At 39.8% G+C, this 23,998-nt stretch overlaps 1 protein-coding gene across 1 annotated transcript; it reads right to left on the bottom strand.

The window, feature by feature from the left end:
* Positions 1-11,878: 11,878 nt before the first annotated feature.
* On the bottom strand, positions 11,879-23,957 carry klhl35 (kelch-like family member 35). The gene is made up of 7 exons (XM_036595254.1): positions 23,943-23,957; positions 21,804-22,671; positions 20,173-20,357; positions 19,370-19,488; positions 18,262-18,450; positions 13,655-13,843; positions 11,879-12,070 (listed from the first exon to the last, which is right to left on the bottom strand). The coding sequence occupies exons 2-7, from the start codon at positions 22,649-22,651 to the stop codon at positions 11,879-11,881; spliced, it is 1,722 nt and encodes a 573-aa protein (XP_036451147.1). The 5' UTR covers positions 22,652-22,671; positions 23,943-23,957.
* Positions 23,958-23,998: the final 41 nt, after the last annotated feature.

Here is a 23,998-nt window from a genome sequence, read left to right as displayed (position 1 = left end):
AGGGTTACAGTTTGATTTTGTGTGTAATGTTTTATTTTATTATGATTTTAGAAAGGGCGAACACTAATGACGACGAACATTACCAAAACCGTTACATTCCTTACAGTCGACATAATGCTGGACCTTTCTGTCATGCAGTCTTGTGTTTGTAGTAGCATGTGTGTATAGGTTATTTTTCTATTTTAAAATCTTTTGTTGTCTACTAAATCTGACACCGATAAATTTATGCTCTTAAGAGTGCAGTTTACAGAAGCGTCGCATTGTTCAAATGTGCCTGTTCTGCGAGGGTACTTTATGTAATATTGTACTTTTGGCTGGAAAGTATGCATTATGTCTTACAGCATGTTTTGACTTCAAGCACTATCGTCCTTACGTTTCCTGTAGAGAAAAAGTGAAATTAATGCAGGACGTGACCATTCGTTTTAAAAACTGGAACGTTGTGAATTAGTGCCTTTCACATTTCATGTACTAACTCGGTCATCTGCCACAGGCTCTGCGTATGTTCTACCCACTTTTATTTTGTATATGAATCTGTTGTATCTGTCTAATTTTTTATATATATATATAAAAATCAGATTCGACCTAATTCAGCATTTTGGTCTTTACTGCCGACGCATGTAAGTGATCTGTGTCCCTGTCAGTCATGTCAGAATTGTTACCCACAGTTCTCATATTGTTGCATTTTATTTGGTTTGGTTTGTTTATTCATTTTTTTGTATGTTTTATCTGACCAAGAGTACAACAAAAAGAGAAGAATAGAGCCAGAACAAATGTACGATTCTGTGCTGATAGATGGTAGATGAATGTACTAAGAAGTTCCACTTTTTCCCCCCACAGAAAACAAGGGCTCACTGATATGAGAATTGTGGGCCCGATGCCAATGCTCGATATTTTTTCATGTACATATCTGCTGATGCATTACATTTTATAAAATGCAGAAACTGAGACTAGATCTACCTGTATTAGTGTATCACAGATATATATTGTTGTTGTCAGAAGAAAACCTTGTATCTCTAAAATGAAAATTTTACAGCAGAAAGAAAAAACCTACTTTACTTTTAATGCAAGCCATTATGGATGGAACCAGATGTTTTTCCAAGCCATTTTTGGACGTTTAATTTGGTCCGTTCTTGATCAAATTTACACACAATGTAAAGGCCACCCAGCATTTTAAAATTTTGTCAAAAACTGAAAAACGACAATAATGGAGATACAAGGTTTTCTTCGATATTCAGCGATATTTACACTTATTTCCAAAGGATTACAGATGAAGTAAAGTGCATAAAAAGGAAAGGTTTGAGCGCACCTGGACAAATTTAGTTTTTTTTCTAAGTAAAAAAAGTGCATGTTCTCTGCAGAGAAAAACTGTTATTTGCTGAATATACCATAAAAAGTGGCCTTTTTGAGAAAGTTATGGTGCATTTTACTTTCCCGTGCTTGAGTGTTTTTCATTACATTACTATTTCACTGAGCTAGAAATACTTTTAACCGGGATTTCAGCTACTCTTTGGTTCATAACTGTAACCATCAGCTGTTCTTTCTAGAGAGGTTGTCCCAAATTCCAGACTCTGGATGCAACAACAAAAAAAAACAATGAATACAACAAAAACATTGAACATTGTTTTAGTGTAAGCAGGTTAAATTTATTTTAAAATGCTTTTGGGCCACTTTGACCTGGTAGATTTTTCTGATTCGTCATGGCTGAAGAAGCAGAAGTATTCCAGATCGGGTGCCAAACATTCCCCAGATACCCTCTTCAAACTGGAAAACCATCTCGGACATGCGAGATACGTGGATCATATTTACTCTTCCAGTGAAAGACCGGCTGGACAGGTCACTGTTGCACGTTCACTACAGTTTCTCGCTTTTTGTTGACTAAAATTTCTCGGGAAGACTAAAAAGGAAGTTTTCAGCAAGTTAATTAGTCTTTATCAGATTCTGCATGCCTGTGTTTTGAGACGCTTTGTTTACACAATCTGAGCTGCGGTTTTTGAGCCCCATTAAGTGCTGTCCAGTATATGATCTTGTCTTCCTTATAAAAGATGAATAATTTGAATTCTTCAGTGTTTGGCACTAACTCGACACGGAAAAACATTCCTTCAACTCATAGACTGAAGCACTGACTTATTACAACAGGAAGTTGACTTTACAGTATTATTCAGGCTTTATCTAATACGCAGACATGCTATTAAAAGTGATTTTATATTCTTTAATCAATTCGTTCTGATTTTAAAGGCTAACCTAGTTTTCCTGACGTAGATAAAGACTGGTCTCAGATTCTGCTACGCTACTACAGAAGATTTCCTATTGAAGCACATTACCTCAGTGACCAGGCCCAATCAGTCTAAGCATTGGCCCTGGTCTTTTTGGCCTTGGCCAAATCAAGTCAAACCAAAAACACTGTACATTTTCTTTTGGCCGCTGTTCATATCTTTATCTCGGGCAAACCTTGTCATCAGAAAACTATGTCTCTCATGTCAGAAAATACGGAAGATGTTTGTACTGATTTCCTCTTCCAGTGAAAAATCCACAAAAAACTGGCTGGACAGGTTGCCTTTTTGAAGTTCCTCAAGGCTCTTTTGTCCTTTACTGTAGAATTTCTTTGGAAGGATAAAGATCACCTCCACAAGCTTAATGACCTGGCTCGGATTACATCTACAGCTTCCAGCCAATTATCTTGCCGCACATTTGGGCCACTGTGGGAGGAACGCAGATGTGTTTTGGTAGAGCAGATCAAGCTGAATCCTGCCTACATTCCGAAACACTTTCGGTGGAAAATCAGCACTAGGCTTTCTGTCGTGTTTACCAGTTTTGAGCCTTAAAGAAAACTTAAGCGCTTTCCAGACAAATCTGTTAATGCTGTGTCTGTAACAAACCACCAATTAGCACAGACAAACACTGGATGCGTTCCTTGTACTCAGTCAAACAGAAAATGGAACGGGTTCTTTTAGCAGAAGCTAACAGGCAGATGCTGCAAACAGAGATTAGGCTGAAAAAGTATGCAAGTAGCCTTCAAGCTAATAATTTTCACACTAATGTAATTTTATATATATGAAATGTTTCCACACATTATAGAAAGAATTTTGTTATATGATATGTCTATGCTTGTATCATATAAAACATAATTTAAAATAACCTACTGTCCTTTACATTGTGTGTAAATTTCATGATGAATGGGCCAAAAGAAACGGCCCATAATGACTTGGAAAAATGTCTTGTTCCATTGACTTACATTAAAAGTAGGTTTTTTCCTTCTCCTGTAAAGTTATCGTTTTAGAAATATGAGGTTTTCTTCTGACAACAGCGATACACACACACACACACACACACACACACACACACACACACACACACACATATATATATATATATATATATATATATATATATATATATATAAAAATCTTCTCTTCAGGCTGACATTCAGCAGTCAGTAGCTGCCAAATAAGATCAGCCCCCGCTGGCTGAAAAAACGAGTCAGAAAAAACGATCTGGTCGCTTATATCTTCTAGTGTGCTTCAGAAGCTTTTGCGGTCATTTGTGTAGGTCATGGGTTGCAAAAGGTTGGGAACCCCCGATTTGCATTTTCATACTCATCCAGCATTTCACATATATATTTTATATATATATATATATATATGTGTGTGTGTGTGTGTGTGTGTGTACTGGAAGTCTGAAGCATTAATATTTCCCATCACTGGAATTAAGGGGTCTAGACCAACCCCTGAAAAACAACCTCACAGCATTATCCCTCCTCCACCAAACTCTACAGCTGGCACAGTGCAGTCAGGCAGGTAACGTTCTCCTGGCATTCACTAAACCCACACTCGTCCATCAGACTGATAGACAGAGAAGCGTGATTCATCACTCCACAGAATGTTTTCACTGATCCAGAGTCCAGTGACACCATGCTTTACACCACACCCTCCCTCAATGCTTGCCTGTGTGCATTTTAATCTTAGGCTTGTGTGAAGCTGCTCCACCATGGAAACACATTTCGTGGAGCTCCTAACATGCAGCTGTTTGCTGATGTTGCTTCCAGAGGCAATTTGGAGCTCTTTAGTGAGAGATTCAACAGAGGATAGGCCCTGTACACTTCGGCACTCAGTGAGTTTGTGTGGTCTTCTGCTTTGTGGCTGAGCTGTTGTTGCTCCTAGATGCTTCCATTTCACAGTAATAGCACTTACAGTTGACTGGGGCAGATCCAGCAGGGCAGAACGGTCACAAACTGACTTGTGGCAGAGGTGTCATCCTATGACAGTACCATGTTTAAAGTCACTGAGCTCATCAGTATGACCCATTCTACTGCTACATAAGTAGACACATATATAGCATCATAATGATGACAACTAGACACATAGCATCTTCCAGACATGGTGACTAATTGTGATTCTTTAATGAAGCTGAGGCTTTGTGATTTGTGGATGCTGTATGAGTCTTGTGCAGATTCCCAGTGTTGAATAATCACCCTGCCTTTCAGTTTTGGTTGTACTGAACCCGTGTTGACTCATGACGACATCTGCCGAATGAGCGGCTGAACAAAAGGCTCCAGGACTGTCAGGTGTGTGTGATAAGCATCTGTGACATTTTATGAGGAGTTACAGATGCTTTGATCTAAAAAAAAAAGAAGCTTTGTTTACAGATAGAACAATCATTCTGTTAGTTCAAATTGTCACGCTACACTGGAAAAATAATTACATGGTTAAGCTGAGTTTGTAACCTAATTGCCTTTTGATTTTGACTTCATTGAACTTTAAATTATAGGTTAACAAAACGTATAACATAGATTATTATTCTGTCAACGTATTAGTAGAGTTGTTGAAATATTAAATGCTTTTTTTTTACACTGTCTAAAGCTGTCATATTAGTTATCCTCCAGTAATTAATGATTAGATTTGGAAATGCACAACAACATACAGAAATCATTATTTGTTATATTAATATTTATTTTTATTTATTATGATTTTTGTGGGGTTTTATATACATACAAACACACACACACACAGTTGTTGATTTTATGAGTGAAAATAACATTCTGTATGTTTAATACATACATATATATATATATATATATATATATATATATATATATATACATATATATATATATATATGCAGCAACTGTTCCACAGGCTGCATTTTATGTTCAATAATATGCCCAAGGTCGTTCTAGGATCCACTGGTGGGATTATATCTCCAAGTTGGCCTGGGAGAAGTTCAGGGTTCCCCCTAAATCAGCTAGAGGGAGTTGCAGAGGACAGAGTTGTCTGTATGGAAGAGATCAAACTAAAAGAAGAAAATCTTTTTGTACAAAGGCCCTGGTATCACAAATTTACATTCATTTGAATAGTGACCCAGAAATAGTGTAGAACCTTCAATATTTCTTCTTCATTTTATCTGCCACAACTTTGTAAATGTACGTAATATTTATAATGTTTATATAATTATGTCTATTGTTTCATACAAAAATAAAAAAATTAATACATTATGATTAATACCATTGTTATTAGAGAATTGTTTTTCTATTCAAATCTCTTTACATCCTAAACTGTTACAAGTGGATTTACAGCATTTTAGCATGAAACTCTTCGTATATTCTCCATCCTCTCTATCGGTACTCATACATACACAGAGATGGGAAAAAACCTCTGTAGGGCTTGGAATAGTTCTTGTAAATTGATTTGACAGACATCCTCTATCAGCTGTGTCAGCATTGCTGTACTTGATTTTACTCAGTTGACTACAATGACTAACATACAGTTCTGGCATAGGTATTAATTTGTCACACACATACTTTCTAAGCCGCTCATCCTTCTGGGTCGCAGGGGGAAGCAGGAGCCTATCCCAGCAGTCATTGGGCGGAAGGCAGGATTCACCCTGGACAGGTTGCTGGTCCATTGCAGGACAGACAGACAGACAGACATATACATTCACACACTCTCACATAGATATTAATTGTGAGTCCTTATTAAAGCTGCACCGTATCTCAGAATAGCTTTGGGTTTTCTGGAGGCTGTGTGTGTTTTATTAAGACTTTGGGTGTTGATTGATCAGCAACATCAACAAGAGCTGCTGAACACAAAGACTCCAGGACTGTCAGGTGTGTGTCATAAGCATCTGTGACATTTATGAGGAGTTATAGATTAATTCATCTCAAAAAATCTGTTTATGACGTTGTTTAGGTTTAATTTTAAACACACAAATATTATGCAAAGTATTTTTTAAAAACATAGACAGTGTAACTTCAGTTAGATTTTGGATGGATTACATTTAATCCCTGGTCTTAGGTTATGCTTATGTTTGATAAACATTGTATTGAGCGTTTGAAAAGCCTTCATGGTATGTGACTGATTCAGAGGAAATGGAACCTGAAAAAGAAAAGACGTCTAGACCTTTTATGCACTTCCTGGCGTTGACAGAGACCTGGATCACTCCCATGAATTCAGCAACTCCAGCAGCCCTGTCCTCTGCTTTTCACTTCTCCCATTCTCCGAGACAGTCTGGCAGGGGTGGTGGCACAGGTTTGCTTTTATCCAGAAAGTGGCGTTTCACTCCACTTGCTTTTTCTCATCTTTCAATTTCCTCCTTTGAGTACCATGCTGTCACTGTATCCTTCCCCACTAAACTCCACATCATTGTCCTTTATCGTCCTCCTTCTCCTCTAGGCTACTTCGTTGATGAGTTAGACACTCTTCTGAGTCTCTTCCCCATCGACGGAACCCCACTCATACTCTTGGGTGACTTCAACCTGCCATCGGACAAACTGCAGTCATCCGGCCTGTTACCACTGCTGTCATCCTTCGACCTCTCCCTCAACCAGACTTCTCCGACGCACAGAGCAGGCAACACTTTGGACCTGATTTTCACCAGACCTACCTCCACGCTGGATGTCACAGTAACTCCCCTTCACTGCTCTGATCACCACTTCCTATCTTTCTCACTTCTCCTACCTGCTGCTCCTGTCCATTCCACTCCTTCACGCTCCTCTCGACGCAACCTGCACTCCACTCCTCCCTCCTCTTTCGTCTCAACTATCCTGACCACTCTTCCCCATCCTGATTCATTTTCTTCTTTCTCACTGGACACAGCTACAGATGCTTTCCTTTCTTCACTCTCATCTGCAATTAATTTTCTGTGTCCTCTCTCCTCCAGGCCAGCAAGATCTTCCCCACCTGCCCCCTGGCTGACAGGTGTCCTGCGCAGCAACCGGCAAGAACTAAGGAAGGCTGAGAGAAGGTGGCGGAAATCCCAGCTCGACTCGGATCTTCACTCCTACCAATCTCTACTTTCCAAGTTCTCACTCGAAGTTACTGCTGCAAAGTCATCCTTCTACAGAGGGAAACTGGAAGCATCAGCATCTGATCCACGCAAGCTTTTCAGCATTTTCTCCTCTCTCCTCAACCCTCCTCCTCCCCCTCCACCCTCTTCTCTCACTCCTGAGGATTTTGTCACCTTCTTTGAGGAGAAGGTTGATAGAATCCGCCAGTCTTTTCCCTCTGTCCCCACTCCTTTCACTAGACCTCCTTCTCTCGTTCTCAATCCCTTAAACTGTTTTTCTTCTCTTTCCACAGACGCTGTCCTTCAACTGATCAAATCCAGTAACCCAACCACCTGCCCACTGGATCCCATTCCATCTGCATTGTTCCAGTCAATCTCCAAGGATCTACTGCCCTTCATCACTTTTCTCATTAACAAGTCCTTGTCATCAGGTGAAGTACCATCAACTTTGAAGACTGCAAGAGTACTTCCCATCCTGAAGAAGCCCTCGCTTGACAGCTCTGATGTCAACAACTACAGACCGGTATCACTCCTTTCTTTCCTTTCAAAAATTCTTGAACGTGCAGTCTATAATCAACTGTCTCTCTTTCTCACGCAGAACCAGCTCCAGGACCCCAACCAGTCTGGCTTCAAACCAGCGCACTCAACAGAAACTGCTCTTATAGCAGTGACAGAGAAGCTCCAGTCAGCAAGATCAGCCAGTATGTCATCTGTCCTGATTCTTCTTGACCTCTCAGCAGCTTTTGACACGGTCAACCACACAATCCTTCTGGATGTCCTCACCAACCTTGGAATCACTGGCTCTGCGTGGAAGTGGTTCAAGTCCTATCTGGAGGATCGCTCTTATCAGGTAACATGGAGAGGGTCCATATCCTCTCCATGCAGGCTCTCCACTGGTGTCCCACAAGGCTCGGTGCTAGGTCCTCTTCTCTTTTCTCTTTACACTAGCTCTCTTGGCAATGTAATATCATCTCATGGCTTCTCTTATCACTGTTATGCTGATGACACTCAACTAATGCTTTCTTTCTCACCCTCGGACACACAGGTTTCCAGTCGGATCTCGGCATGTCTGTCTGACATCTCTTCATGGATGGCAGCTCACCACCTGAAGCTCAATCCTAGCAAGACTGAGCTACTATTCATCCCTGCAACTACAGGTCCTCATCAAGATCTTGCCATCTCATTCGAGAACTCTCTGATTGTCCCGTCAGCAGAGGCAAGAAGTCTTGGTGTGGTTTTGGATGGCCAGTTATCGTTCTCGACTCACATTGTGAACATAACTCGGTCATGCAGATTTCTGCTGTTCAACATCCGGAGGATCCGACCCTTTCTCTCGAGAGAGGCCACTCAGGTGCTAGTGCAGTCTTTTGTCATCTCAAGGCTTGACTACTGCAACTCGCTCTTGGCTGGTCTTCCGATGCAGGCCATCAGGCCTCTGCAACTCATCCAGAATGCAGCAGCAAGACTCATCTTCAATCTCCCAAAGTTCAGCCACGTCACCCCACTGCTGCGCTCCCTTCACTGGCTTCCTGTAGCTGCACGCATCAGATTTAAAACCCTTATGCTTGCCTACAAGGCCAAAAATGGACCAGCCCCTCCCTACTTGATGGCAATGGTCAAATCTCGAACTGCACCACGAGCCCTTCGAGCTTCGAGTACAGCTCGGCTTGACCCGCCATCCTTCAAGGCGCGTGGAAGGCAAGCAACTAGACTGTTCTCTGTGCTGGCACCCAGGTGGTGGAACGAACTCCCACTGGCTGTCCGTACAGCAGAGTCTCTCGCTGTCTTCAAACGCAGACTGAAGACACACCTGTTTATTCAGCACTTAAATGAGCACTAAATTAAGTATTGATTGTAATGTATTGTACAGCACTTATGTATTTTATCGTATTGCACTGTTCTGTGTTTAACTCTGTCCCTTTTTCACTAGGTGTCAATGACCTTCTGATTCTACCAGTATCTGAGCTTAGGACTGACTTTCTCTCTAACCTATCGGTAGCTAGCGAAGATTCTTTCTCTGGATAGACAAAGCACTTTTTGTAAGTCGCTCTGGATAAGAGCGTCTGCTAAATGATGTAAATGTAAATGTAAATGTAATACATTTCACAGACAACTGATGATGCCGAAGTGATATTCCATTGTTTACACACAAAAAAGACTTTTCAGACTCTTTTGATCCACTGCTCACTGTACAAAACACTGTAGAGAAAACAAGAATACACACACTGCATCGATTAGTTAAACTCCATCAGCAGCATTTAATGTAATGAAGAACTGAGTAACAGAAGCAGGTATTAACTATAATTACTAGACTTCCTCAAGGAGAGCTTTGAAAATAGTTAAACTAACACACTGACGCACATAAAATCATTATTTATTGTTTTAATGTTTATTTTTATTTATTCTTATTCTTATACTGTTTTATAAACAGACCAGGGTGTGTGTGTGTTCTATAAACAATGTATATATATTTGTGTATATATATATATATATATATATATATATATATATATTAGGGTTATATTATGTGTGTGTGTATTATGTATTATATTATGTGTGTATGTTTGTGTGTGTGTGTTCGTTCTATAAACAATGTATATATATTTGTGTGTGTGTATATATATATATTAGGGGTGGGAATCTCTAGACGATTATGCTGCTCTACTTTTGAAGAAAAGTTTTCTGGCAGAGATGGGAGGAAAGCGGCTAAAGCTTAAAGCAGAGCGAAGTAAATCCGAGCTCTCGTTTAAATTGTTCAGTCTATACTAGTACATTATCACACACTGAGACATACTGGACATTAAATGTTGCAGCTCCCAAGGTGGTTTGATTTTTGTTGAAAGGACAAAATGGCTCCATTTTTGTCGTTTTCCAGTTTTCCACATAATTTTAAAGTACTTGTTTTTGTTTTTCTCTAATTTAATACAAAGTTTGTTTGTTTTTCAGCCTCACAATTTGAATGAAAAGTAAAATCTTACATAAATTTCATCATTTCTTAGTATTTGGCATATTCCCCTTTTTGCTTGGTGACAGTGTGCACTTGAGCTGTTTGTGCAAAAGCCAGTGTAATTCGTCTGTTAATGTTATGTGGAAAAATTCAGTTATTCAAATGAATGCAAAAATTATTACATTATCTCTCATGGCCTGCTTCAGTCCACTGCTACTCCCATAATCCCACTGCCCTTTCATGCCACAAAATGCATCCACAAGTCCAGTACAAAGCCAAAGCTGAGACTATGATTCATAAACATATCCACAACTGAGGACCCTGTTCAGTTCTGCCATCCCTCAAAAGAGTTTGCCAATGCTCAGATTAATAACGTCACAGTGATTTATCAGTCTACTCAGGCTTTAGCAGGAACTTCAGTGTTGCTATAGAGGCCGCTTTTAGAGCTCTTCTTTTGAGCTCTGCTATATATATATATATATATATATATATATATATATATATATATATATATTTTTTTTTTTTCATTAGTATTCTCATAAAAATGTAACTAGGACTTAACACGTTCCATCCCAACCTTAAATATTTCTTCTTCATTTTACTTTCCACAGCTTTTCTCTGTTTTAATGTTTTCAAAGTTGTAAATCTTTGTGTTGTGTTGAACACGCTTAAATACGGCATCATTCTGTATATTTTGGGACACAATTTTTCAAATTTACAGTTTAACATACTGTAATAAAATTAACAAAAATATGAAATGTGCCCTAACGTTTGCCACATTCATGTTTAGTCTCAAAACACATTAAATGACAATTTTATGAATGTTTTTTTTTCTTTTATAATATATGCTGTTACACATACAAAAAAAATATCAAGGCAATATTATGATTAATACCATCTTTATTAGGGAAATAATAATAATAATAATGTGTTTTTTAAAAGTGCGATATACATCAGATTTTTTATTCTTTTCAAGCATCTTTATATCCAAAAGTGTTAGAAATGCATATACAGCATTTTGGAATTGAACTCTTCATATATTCTCTGTCCTCTCTATAGATATTCATACATTTACAGGGATTGGAAAAAGTCAGTAGGGCTTGGGATAATTCTTGTGAAGTCTCTTGAGAAGCATAATGTTTTGGACAGAAGTCCTTCATCAGCATCTGTCAGCATCTGTCAGCACCTGTCCAGAACATCACGTTTCTAGAGAAGCTTTGTGTGCTACCTTAGAATTTTCCAAGCTCTTCATGAATTTCTGAAGTACTGCAGTTCCTCAATCACTCCCTCCATCACTCACTTCATCACTCACTCACTCCTTCGCTCACACGCTCCTTTAGTCACTCATTCCCTCACTCACTCCCTCACTCACGTCCTTACTCATTCCCTCGCTCACGCCCTCACTCACTCCTTCACTCTCTCCTTCATTCACTCCCTCGCTCGCTCTTGTATGTCACAGTTTGATAGTTCTTCACAGTATGTAGTTCATATTGAGATTAGGAGTTTCCTGGAATGTGTCATTGTAATGATTACAAGTTCAGCATATATTCACATTACTTGTACAATAGCAGCTGACGACGTTTCACTGGCTTCACTTGTTCTGAACGAACTCAAGTCCAAAAGCAACTGGAGTCTTAACACTCAGACACCGCTTTACTTGGGTTCTAGGTGCTGTGTGATGGTGGCACAGCCGTGATTGCTCAAGCTGCGCGTCATCGGCGTCTCTTCGGTCACCCGGCCGCTCGCTGGGTCAAGCGCCCACATGCGGTCAACGGCAGCTGCGAACTCATCTCGGCCTCCCACCACATACACCTTTCCATTGCACACGGTCAGCCCACAGCTTTCCTGAAATACACACACACAGCTGTGGATTATTACTGTGCTAAGGTATGCTTACAATCTGCATCCGAAATCACAAGGCACCTTATTAAACAGTATGTCAGAACAGGACACTATCATTAGTAGTGCATTCATTAGTATAGTGTGTGTATTATCCTGTGTATTAGAGGCTGCTATCTGACCCAAGCCCAATAGAGCCTGACAAAATACTGGGTTTCGGGTCAAGTCTGGGGCGACTGCCCATGTACAACATCTGGCTGAAGTCTGGCTGTGGTTTGTTTTCAAATGCACACCAGACTCTGTTTCTCTCTAGTACTGTTATAGTCTATATCTGTGTTCAGGATAGCTCCAGAGTTTGAGGAGTCGGGGCCCTGAATGAAATCAGGCATACAGTTCAACAGTATATCACTGCAACTGGGGTCGAGGTGGCTGGTAGCCTAGAGGCCGGAGAGGTGAGCCATGCACTGGAAGGTTGTGTGTTCAAATCCCATGACTGAGTAAGTATACCTGGCTGCACCCTTGGGCAAGGCACTTAACTTTGCCCCAGGTGGCGCTGCTTTGCATAGTTAGGCAGCAAAATGACAAGTTTCCCAATAACGTATATAACATAATTGTGCCCACTATTTATTCATTCCTTCATTTATGTATGTATGTATTTATTTGCACTGGTAGGTTTGCTTGAACTCACCTACTTACTCACAATATTCCCTCGTTCATGCACACTGAGTGGGCATGGTCTTTAATTTAGTATAAGCTTTTATTCAAATTTAGACCGATAGTTAAATCTGCCTTTGTGGGTTCCTTGACCTTTTGGTAGCTACAGCAGGCAGAATTAGGAAATGAATGGAGTTATTGATCAGATCCACTGAGAACGCAGATTTGATCGCTCTTCAAAAACGTCCCTCACGTTCAGCAGGAACACCGACTCTATCACAATAAAAGCCCCACATAATTTTACCATTGAATGTAATTGATCAACATACTCATTAAGCACATTATGTATTTATGCCACTACTATTATTACTATTAATACTATTATTATTATTATTATTATGTCGGCTTGAAAATGCAAGCTAATTATGTTAAAACGTTAAAATGGTGGAGGACTGTTGATGGTTGTTAAAGTGTTCTTTAGATGTTGCTAAGTGGTCGCTACAAGCAGTGCCACCTTAAATTCAGTGCTAACTTAAATTAAATTCAGTGCCACCTTCAATTCAGTGCTACCTTAAATACAATTCCACCCTAAATTCAGTGCTACCTTAAATTTCTTGATAAATTAACTGCCACCTTAAATTTACTGCCACCTTAAAAAGCACCTTTTCCTAGTATTATAGTTTACAAAGTTGAAATTAAGTTGAAGTTTATACTTGAAAAAAATGATTGGACACTTATTCCTTGCATTTTTTTTTCAACCACCTCCCCTACCATCCCCTCCCGCTTTTCACAGGTAATTTAAATATAAAACCCCTGGTATGAGGCAGTGAGTTTGACATCGGAGCTGAAGTAACTTCATCAGAGGATAAAAAAACATAAGCAGGTAAACAGCTCAGTCATCTGATACTGAGTAAAAGTCATCAGGCTGTTACGCACCACTTTCATGGGCAGGTCTGCTGCTTTGCCCCAGGTGTCGTTTCGGGGAGTGTAACAGTAGATCGTATCCAGCAGACCTCCAGCCACGTAGATGGAGCCATTGAGGGACACTGCGTTTATGCATCTCTGAGAGAACGGACAGGGCGACACGTACGTCCACTGATCCTTCATGGGGTCATAGCACTGCACCTGAAAATCAAACAGCAGATTACAACATGACTCCTAGGATATGATATTAGAGGGACCAAGTATTACTCAACTATTTTATGTTAAAGGAACCTTTTTGATGATTTTGTAGACTCAAATGGCATTTTTGAGTAGGCAACTTTGAAACTGTCACACTAAAAAAAAAACATCACTGCTGTTGGTTTTAAACGTTTTAAACGTTTCCCAAATCCCATTGTCAAATGTGTGAAACTGAGCTGTGCTGTTTAAATTAAATACAGGGACTTTTGTTTGGTCGATACAATCGTGTTGGGTAAACGTTTCTTCTTTCCCATTGGCTCTTAGCCACATCTATTTGCATACAGGGTCTTTCCCCATTGTTTCACTTCCCATCCACATGTGTTTTATTCCCCCAGGCTTACTTCCTTCAGGTGTACACATTTTTTAAATGTTTTGTTTAGCTCCCTGGCATCATGTTGTTTGTTAAAAGGGCGAATTAGCATTTTCCCTGCTGCTGAGTGTGATCCTGGGCTGGCTGGGTGACCACAGTGACCACATTCACACATAAAGGGTAACCCATCAGTGTTTGACAAAATGATCAATATTAGTTTACCGGAAATACACAATTAGCTATTAAAATATAGAGCATTCTATCAAATTAGTCCAAACTGCAGTCCCACAGTAAAAAAAAATACTATTTAAAAATATATTAAAATATTAAGATATTTAGAAGGATTATGTTATGATCTAACACAAGGCATTCATAGAGACAGTAATAAGTTCAATATACACAAAATCATCATTTATAGGGTAGTTTCTTTTGGGAGGTAGCTAACGCAAAACCCTAACCCCTGAAATTCAACTTATAATAATACTTCTATTTTATTCTTGTATTTTTTTAAATAGCTTTTTTCATTTTTGATAGTAAAGTACAACGAATTAGATTTATCATGAATTTAGTTTTTAAATAAAAACCCTGCTGTCCCACATTTTCATGTCACTACTAAAACAGAGTTTTAGTCTGTAGGTGTGGTGTAATTTTAGCCACACCCCTGCATTTTAGAGTGAGACTGCATCCCTGGTGAGCAGTCAGATCCTACTGAATTGATGCAAATGTGTCCCAAAGTCAGAAAATCAGTACATAACATTCAGAATTGTCACTACCGAAACACACGTTCTGCAATTAAGTAAACTTTTTTAATGAAAAAATATGATTATGATGTGACTGAAACAGTCACTACAGAAACATTTGGTAAAGTTAATCTTAAAGTTTCGTAAGTTAATCTTACGATTGCTTACAGTGCAGAAAGGAAGGGGCAAGTCATTGAAATCATCTTGATGTACACTGTAAAGAAATGGCTCATCAGATCGCTTCATGTAGTAACAAGCAATTGAACTAGTTTTATTCAACTCAGGAAATGACTTCGATTGAAAGAATCGTTCATTCAGGTGTTTATTTAGATTGAATAAAACAGTTAATGTACTCGTTTGACCAATACATTTGCACGTGCTTAATCCAGCTGTTTCATCCAGCCAATGTATTGCCAAAAGTCACTAATCTTGAGATATACTTTTAACCAGTTGTGATGTGATCGATCCAGTAGATTGCAAATTATGCATATCAGTTTGTTATGGCTGAAGGCCATATTTTCAAAACAAGCCTGGCACATGGCCCCTTTTGAACTGCCTCTGTCATCAAACTCTATTTGTTTGGGCACCAGGTGCTGTAACGTCTTGCTGCAGGTGCCTTTACGCTGACTGATCTTCTACATGTTGCCCACACGCTTCATAAATATTTGAAAGGTTGCATAAGAGTGTCCGGTATGCAGATGTAGTAGCCCAGATAAGTGGCCATAGCATACATTTTTGAACTGAATGGTCTGTCTTTTCTGAGGAAGTCTATTTTCTAAGGCAATGTCGTGCTTTCAACATCACGGCTATGAAAATGCCATCTGGGTTGTTCCTGGAACGAGGAAATACAGGCTTCTGTTTGCCAAGGTCACACTGTCATGAGGCACGAGGGCATGATGTAATGTGACATACAGAAAGCTGACCTCTTGCATCAAGTTATGCCACTTTTTCAAAGCAAGAATGGAGCCGAGCATGACAATATTTCTTGGTCATCACCGAAGACTGTCCCATTTTGTAGGACCCTTGAAACACAGCTGAGTAATGCACCGTAAGTTGTTAAGAATATGAAGTACTCAGGTGGTGCATCTTTCCAGACCTGCAATGCTTCTGAACGCCATTTGAAAAATGGCAGGAACAGCAATGAATGTAATGTTGCAGTACCCTTTAATGATTAAATGTAAGCTGTACACATGGTTATTGCAAAAGATCATGTTTTAAAAGAATGTGACACTGAGTATGTTTACATGCACTCAGTAAACCAATAGGATTTCTGCAGTTATCTGAATATTCAAATGGTCACGTAAACAACACACTCCGATTTCTTAGGTCAAAGTAAGGTCTAGAAATCTGATTAAGAAATCCGATAAAGAGAGCTGGATTTTAGCTCAGTTATCAGATTTCTCAGTGCATGTAAACTCTTACTCTGATTTCTTTCACATTTCTCAGTCTGAGCATGTGCGAAACAGACCACAGTACCAGAAATAAGCAAGCAGCAAAACACTTTTGGAGTGACGCTGAAACCAAATACCGATACTGAAACAACTGTACCCTTAATGATCCAACAGCAGCGGTAAGTTACTTAACAATTGGGCTAAACTAACTACAATAAAACAATTTGCACAGTTCAAAACCACTCTACCCTGAACAACTAACCTGTAAAAATACTTTAAATGTGATGACTATTGTGTGTGTAATATGTACCTCCCAACAATGATTATTTAAGAAATAAATAAAAAAAACAAAACAAAACATAAAATATGAAATGTGCCATAACTTATGCACATGCCACAGGAAAGACAAACAGAAACAGTTGCCACCTGATCCACATCCAGATAAACATAACCACTTCGGTGGAAACCAAGAGTGATAACCATCACACGCTACTCGTGCAAGGCTGCGTAATCATGCGATCCTCGGACTGTCCTGAGTGTTCTGATGTTCTGATGTTTGGGTTATTTCAATAGCTGTTACATTTCCAATCACTGCTATTAATGCATGATGGCAGCTATTAACACTTCATTGTACAGGCGCATGTGAATGTTTGAACACCGCTGGTGAAATTACATGTTTTGTTGATTTTGTTGAAGTGAACAAACATAAAAATGCTGTAAATTTTGGTGCACCATTTATATTGATTTGCTGAGTCTAACATACAGGAAACAAATAAAAAAATTAAATATAAAATGTTCCATAACTGTTTGCACAAATCACATTTGACTTTTTTTTCAATACGTTAAATCAGCAAATAAACAGTAATTGTGCATTAATATGTGTTCTCTGTAGAGGATGTGTTTATTTATTTTCACTTAGAGAATCAACAAAACATGTAATTTGACTACACTGTTAGAAATAAAGGCTCTGTGCAGGCACATTCTTCATTCATCAAGGTACAAACAATGTAAATGATCCCTCAAAGGTACAACAGTGGTTTTAAGGTCTGATTGTGAACCTTAAATAAGTTTTTCCAGGTAAAAAGTTCGTATTTGTACCTTTTCATAACCGAATGTTTTAAAACAATAAAATAAAAAGCCTGGAGACGAGACGGGGTATGTGGAGTCAGTACATCTTAGAAAATACAATTTCAGTGGATTATGGTTCAGTTATGTTCCCTGCCTAAAGGTACTGAGATGTACCCTTGAGGGAACCACCCCAGTGACAAGAGTGACATTGACAGTTTTCTACCTTTATTTCTGAGATTGTAGAGGCGGCCAAACCTTTGCATACAACTGTACCTGAGGGGCCCAATGAAGATTGTAGTAGTACACCATAATGTGCCAGTACAGCTCATTAACATCTCACATTAACGGCCATTAAATAGGCTTTGGTTATTGTTCATTCTACATGATTCACGCTAGTTCATTCTGTTTGGAAGCTTCACATCTCCTGCAGGTTCTCTGTGATACGATCTCTGCTCTTCTTGCACAAAAATACAGCACATTTCTAACCACATCATAGCACTGAAGGTAAAGCTTTGTCTCCGTATCGAGATACCACGTTTCAGCTACGGCTTGTTTTCATTTCTATCTTAAATTCCCAATTAAGGCAAGAAGAAGTCACGTCTCCTGACCAGCTGAGGCAAGCTAGTCATTGTCTAGGCTAGTGGTCCCACACCTCCTCCTGGAGATCTTTCTTGCACAGACTAGTTCTGACCCACATGTTACATACATGCCCCTTCCCTCACCTGATCCAGCCAGTTGTGGACTTCTGAAGTTAATTATCAGAAGCAGATGTAGAAGATTATAGTTGGAACTAGACTTTGCTTGAAGGTAGATCTGCAGGAAAAGGTTGCAGGCTACACCTAAGAAACTCACCTTGTTGGTGTTGCATTTGTCGCTCACGGCCCCGCCGATAACGTAGAGCTTTCCGGCGCAGCTGACCACAGCGGCTGAGCTGACCGCCAGCAACAGAGGAGCCACAGCTTTCCAGGCATTCTCGAACACGCTGAAGCACTCCACACTGCTCAGCCTCTGATGCCCGTTGTAACCTCCCACAGTGTACAGCTACAGAGGAGTCACAAACACATAAGGTTGTAGATGTAGAGCAGGATTTGGAATAGGGTAGCATTTTATTTAGAGAGTGCACCGTACATTTTGATTAACATTCAACTATCAAATCACTGTTGTCGGAACAAAACCTCATATCTTCAAAATGGTAACTTTACAGGAGAAGGAAAAAACCTGCTTTACTTTTAATGTAAGTCAGTGGAACCAGAGTTTTTCCAAAGAGATTTTGGGCCGGTTTTTTTTTGGTCCATTCATCGTGAAATTTACACACAATAAAAGGCAACAGGCATTTTCAAATTATGACAAAAACTGAAAAACAACAAAAAGGAGATACAAGGTTTTTTTCCGACGGCAGCGAAATGTAACTGAATTTAACCGATTCTGCTAAATCTAACCTTAAACCTGGACCCAACCTAGAACTCTAACCTCAACCCAAGAGTTAAACCTAACCCTGACTCGCTGAATTTCACCAGACAGTCTGATAACAATTAAAGCATCTATATATGATCTATAGAGGGCTACCAGAATAAAGAATGATCAGAAACACACATTTCAAATTTCACCATGAATTGGTTTGATTACTTTGATACAAAATGGGAATATAGACAATACAAACAATGCAACAAGCCATTTATTTTATCGCTGTCCATCTCAATTTTTTCTGATTTTTGTTTTTCTCATCGTGAAAATTTCATGACGAGTGGACCAATGCATATGCTCCAAAATTGCTTGGAATGACATTTACTTGACCAGAGGCGATTTGAAAATAGCCAGAGCCATTTTACATTTGCCAACAAACACTCACAATTTTTTTTAATATCATTATAATAGACATTCCTGCATTTGAATCGGCAACTTCAGATCCATGCATCCCAAAGCACTGATGCATTTTTACAACTCTAGACACGGATCTCACCTTTCCACGCAGAGAGGCCATTTTGTGTCGCCATCTGCCCTTCAGCAGGCCGCCCACACGCACCCACTGGTTCAATGGAGACATGAAGCGCCACACGTCCGAGCTGTTCAGCTGCCCACCTGCAAGCACACACACGCACTTTAACTTCAGTCCATAGACACGCAGCTCCTCTGGACTGCCCCGCTTGTGGATAAGGCTTTGAGGAAAGACAAACAAAAACAGTCGCCACTGGATCCACATTCAGATAAACATAACCACTTCAGTGGAAACCAAACACGATAGCCATCGCACGCTACTCTGCAAGGGTAGATGGTCATGTGATCCCTGGAGTGTTCTGATATGTCGTTTGTTCCAATAGCTATTACATTTCTGATCACTGCTATTAATGCATAATAACAGCTTCTAAGTGAGCAAACATAAAGATGCCTTTTTACTGCAAATTTAATGCACGATTTCTATTGATTTGCTGAGTTTAACATACAGGAAACTTGAAATATAAAATGTGCCATAACTTTTTTGCACAGGCCACATTTTAGTTTTTTTCCAATATGTTAAATCAGCAAATAAACACTATTTGTGCACCAAGATGTGCAGAAGTGTGTTCACTATTTAAAGATGTGTTCACTTATTTTCACTTAGAAACTCAACATGTCAAGATGTCGTTTGACCAAGGGTGCCTAACTTTTGCATACGACTGTATACCTCAACTAGATCTTGTACAGAATTCACATTTGTACGTAGCAACAGAAACAGTACCCGTTCACCACAGTTGTAGGAATTTGTGTGGTTTGTTGTGTTTATACCTGATAAATAAATGTCGTTCTGGAGTTCACAGACAGCAAATTCACATTTGGAGTATCCTGGCAGAGTGGCTGAAGGGAGCCACTTCTTTGAGATCGGATCAAGTTTCTCGGCGAAAGAGAGTCTAGAAATGCCGCTTCTGTCACAACCTCCGATCACCACAATCGTCTCAGCCCAACCTGATCGCCTGTGTACACACACACACACACACACACACACACACACACACGGAAACACATTTAGCTCTGCATGCTGGATACCACCTCAACTACACACAAACCATGTTTGGATTTTCAAAGGGCTTGCAAACTGTAAATATGACTTTTCATGACACAGTCTTGCCTAGACACATAGTGCACTATTTTGTGGGTATAGCAGATGCTAAGTATGTTACCAGTCTTGGTTTCACTACCTTTGATGTACTGGTCCAAATTGTCTGGCTACAATAGGTTTTGAGCATTGTAATTACTCTAATCCTCTGGCCACACCGATCCTAGAGTTTGAGCTTAAACGTGTTTGCACCTTGACAACATTATGCAGGTACAATATCTCTGGTACCTGTTCAAGACCGAATCTATTTCCAGGTAAGGAAGCTTATGTCAAAGTTGGCATAAATAACAATGAACCCTAAATCAAAATTACAGTTAATGTCAAGGAACTCTAATTTGATGTCAATGTCAAATCAAGGAACTCTAAATCAAAGTCACTGTCAAGGTCAGTGAACCCTAAATCAAAATTACAGTCAATGTCAAGGAACCCCAATTATACTGACCTTAATTTAGAGTTCTTTGACACTGTTATTAACATCGATTTAAGGTTCCTTGACTTTTGCCTTTGACTTTGATTTAGGTTTGCTTGACCTTCACACTGACTCTAATTTAGGATTCCTTGACCTTGACATTGACTTTAAATTAGGGTTCCTTGATTTGACATAGACATCAATTTAGAGTTCCTTGAGACTCACTGTAACTTTAATTTGAGGTTCCTTGACTGTGACATTGACTTTGATTTAGGGTTTCTTGATTTGACATTGACATTGACTGCTCTGCCCAGCCCATCCCTTCCCATTACACGTACGTGCACCCACTGTACTCCCGCACTTTACTTGCATAGCTGGACTTTGAATACCTATCCAAAGACAATACTCTCCCCCTGCGCTTCCACTTAACTTCCTGTACCTTGCACTTTACTAAATACTCTGCCACCTACTGTACCATCTTCTACCTCCACACCTAGTGTGATTATTTGCACATCTACATAGCATTGTAATATCCATTACTATATATAGTATATAGTTGATTACACTCACTCTACATTCCCAGTGCAATATTATATGTCTCGGTGCAATATTATTATTTTTAAGTTATTGTGTAAGATTATATGTATATATTTTAGTTAAATTGGTTTTATCTATTCTTCTATCCTATCTATAGTTTTGTTTATCTATGTGTAAATACTGTTCTCTGCATAATTTGTGGAACTCGCACTCAAGTTTTTCACTCACCTGTGTCCCTGTACTCTTGTGATGTGACAATAAATCTGATTTGATTTGATTTGATTTGATTTGACATCAAATTCAGTGTCAGGTTCCCTAAATCAAACGGTGGTTCACTGTGCTCAAAGTCTGACTGACCTCCTGGGTTTGGTTCTCTCAGAGCTGATCTCCCTGCCATACATGTGGTACCGTCTGGCCTCCTGCAGCAAGGGCCAGCACTCGCGACATTCCTGCACAAGCTCATCTGCCTCCAGCCTGTCCGTGAAGAACACAGGGTCCAGCAGGGGCAGCCGGAGCCTCTCCAGCAGCGTCCTGAGTGCTGCTCTCCTCTGGTTGCGCCGGTGGTAGACCCAGCCTAGCGCCACCTCCACCAGCACCTCCTCTTGCACCTGCAGCTTCTCGGAGTCCAGCAGCTCCAATACCCTTTCCAAAGGCAACTCTAGGAACTCCTCCTGCTTGGAGACCATTTCGAAGTCCTGGTACAGGACGACCTGGCAGCGCTCCAGCAATGGCTCTATTGAGTAGAGCCCGGCAAAGTCTATGAGGCCCAGACAGTTAGAGGGGCACACTCGTTGCTCCAGGAAGTCCACGCAGGCCCGGGACAGCGCAGGAACATCCAGCAAGTCAGCAGCATGGAAGACCCTCTCCACACTTTCCTCCTGCAACCTTACCCGGCCCTCGTAGATGAAGTCCAGCAAGTGCTCCATGGCAGCAGCCGACACCTCTTCCAGACGCACCACGGCCTGCCGGCTCTCGCGCAGTTGCCCTGTGAACATGGTGCGGAAGTAGCGACTGCTGGCGCACAGAGTGGCCCGGTGGCAGGGGAACTCTCGGCCCTCCACCAGCAGCACCACGTCCGTGAAGGTGGCGCTCTGCCTGAAGGCGTTCAGGACCTGCAGGATGTGTTCAGCGTGGCACGAGCCCGAGCAGAAGCTGTCTTCCGAACTGCTGTCCGACCACGAGTCACTCTCGCTCCCCAAACCCATGAATAGAGATGTTTAAAACACTTCAGAAAGAGAAAGAGGAGTTTTTAATTAGCTTTCAAAGAATTAGTCCTTGAGAGTAATGCACTTAAGTGGATTTGTTGATTTGCATTGCATTTGTAGGCACTGGTTTTGTGTGGCCGACCTCTCAATACAACAGTGACACTGACCTTGTAACAGCGTGGTTGAAGGAGTAGTGCATTAATTGTGTACACACATCAGTGTCTCTGCTGGGTTGAGCTGTCCACAACCCCAAAATATCCAGCCAATAGGAGTTCTGCGGTCAGAAACGGATGGTATACACCACTGATTGGCTACGGTTTACAAGGAAGTGGGCTAGGAGGAAGTATTTATCTCCAAAATGGTACATTTACAGAAGCAGGAAAACAATGCGAACTTTTAATGTAAGTTAATGGAACATCACTTTACTCCAAACAGTTTTGAACCACTTCTTTTCATCCATTCATCATGAAATGTTCACACAATGTAAAGGGCAGTTGCTGTGAGATATATTGACATATATTTTACGGTAAAGAAAATATATGACAAATGCACTGTGATATTTTAATAGTCTAGTCTCACATGAATAGTCTCTGAATATATGATTTATAGCGCAATACATTCTTAAATAAAGGTGAAAAAAAATTGAAATATTTTTGCATATTAAAAAGTAGACTCCCATATTCAATAGATCAACAGATTTAGAAACAAAGACGCATAGGACACATCTTGTCCGTTCAGTTTTTCCTTAGAAATTACAACCAATACAGTTTTGCCAGTAAAAATAATGCATTTACGTAAACTTAAAAAAATCGCCTTGATTTGTTACCCTTAATTTTTACTAAATATATTTCTTTCAATCATATATTTCAATAGTTCTACAGTATTAGTTAGAATATATGTCTTCCAATATATTCCAATATTTGTGCATATATTTGTATGCCATATTTAATGGTTTCAATTCAAATGTGTGTATATTCTAAAAATCAATTTTAGAAATATAATACATTTCAAATATATGAATTACTTACAATGTGACAGAATGGAGGTACTACGAAACCAAGTTGTATTTACTTGGCAATAACCACAATATTGAAGTTGGCAGAAACTCCAATTCAAGTCTAGACAACATAATATACATCACTACATTACTAACTCGCACCAACTCTTAGCTCTTACTAACTCTGTTGCAATGCAAAACATGTCACAGTTCTGTGGAAATCATGGCGTCTCTGCACTGTAAAAAATCTCATTCATAGAAAATCAGCTGTCAAATCTAACAAGTATAACTCACCTTGCACTGGATTATGTATACGGCCGTAGCTGGTGGCCATGCACTATGGAAGTCCT

This window comes from Colossoma macropomum, unplaced genomic scaffold, assembly GCF_904425465.1.
Source record: "Colossoma macropomum unplaced genomic scaffold, Colossoma_macropomum, whole genome shotgun sequence".
Lineage (NCBI taxonomy): Eukaryota > Metazoa > Chordata > Actinopteri > Characiformes > Serrasalmidae > Colossoma > Colossoma macropomum.
This window is presented reverse-complemented; position numbering and strand designations above follow the sequence as displayed.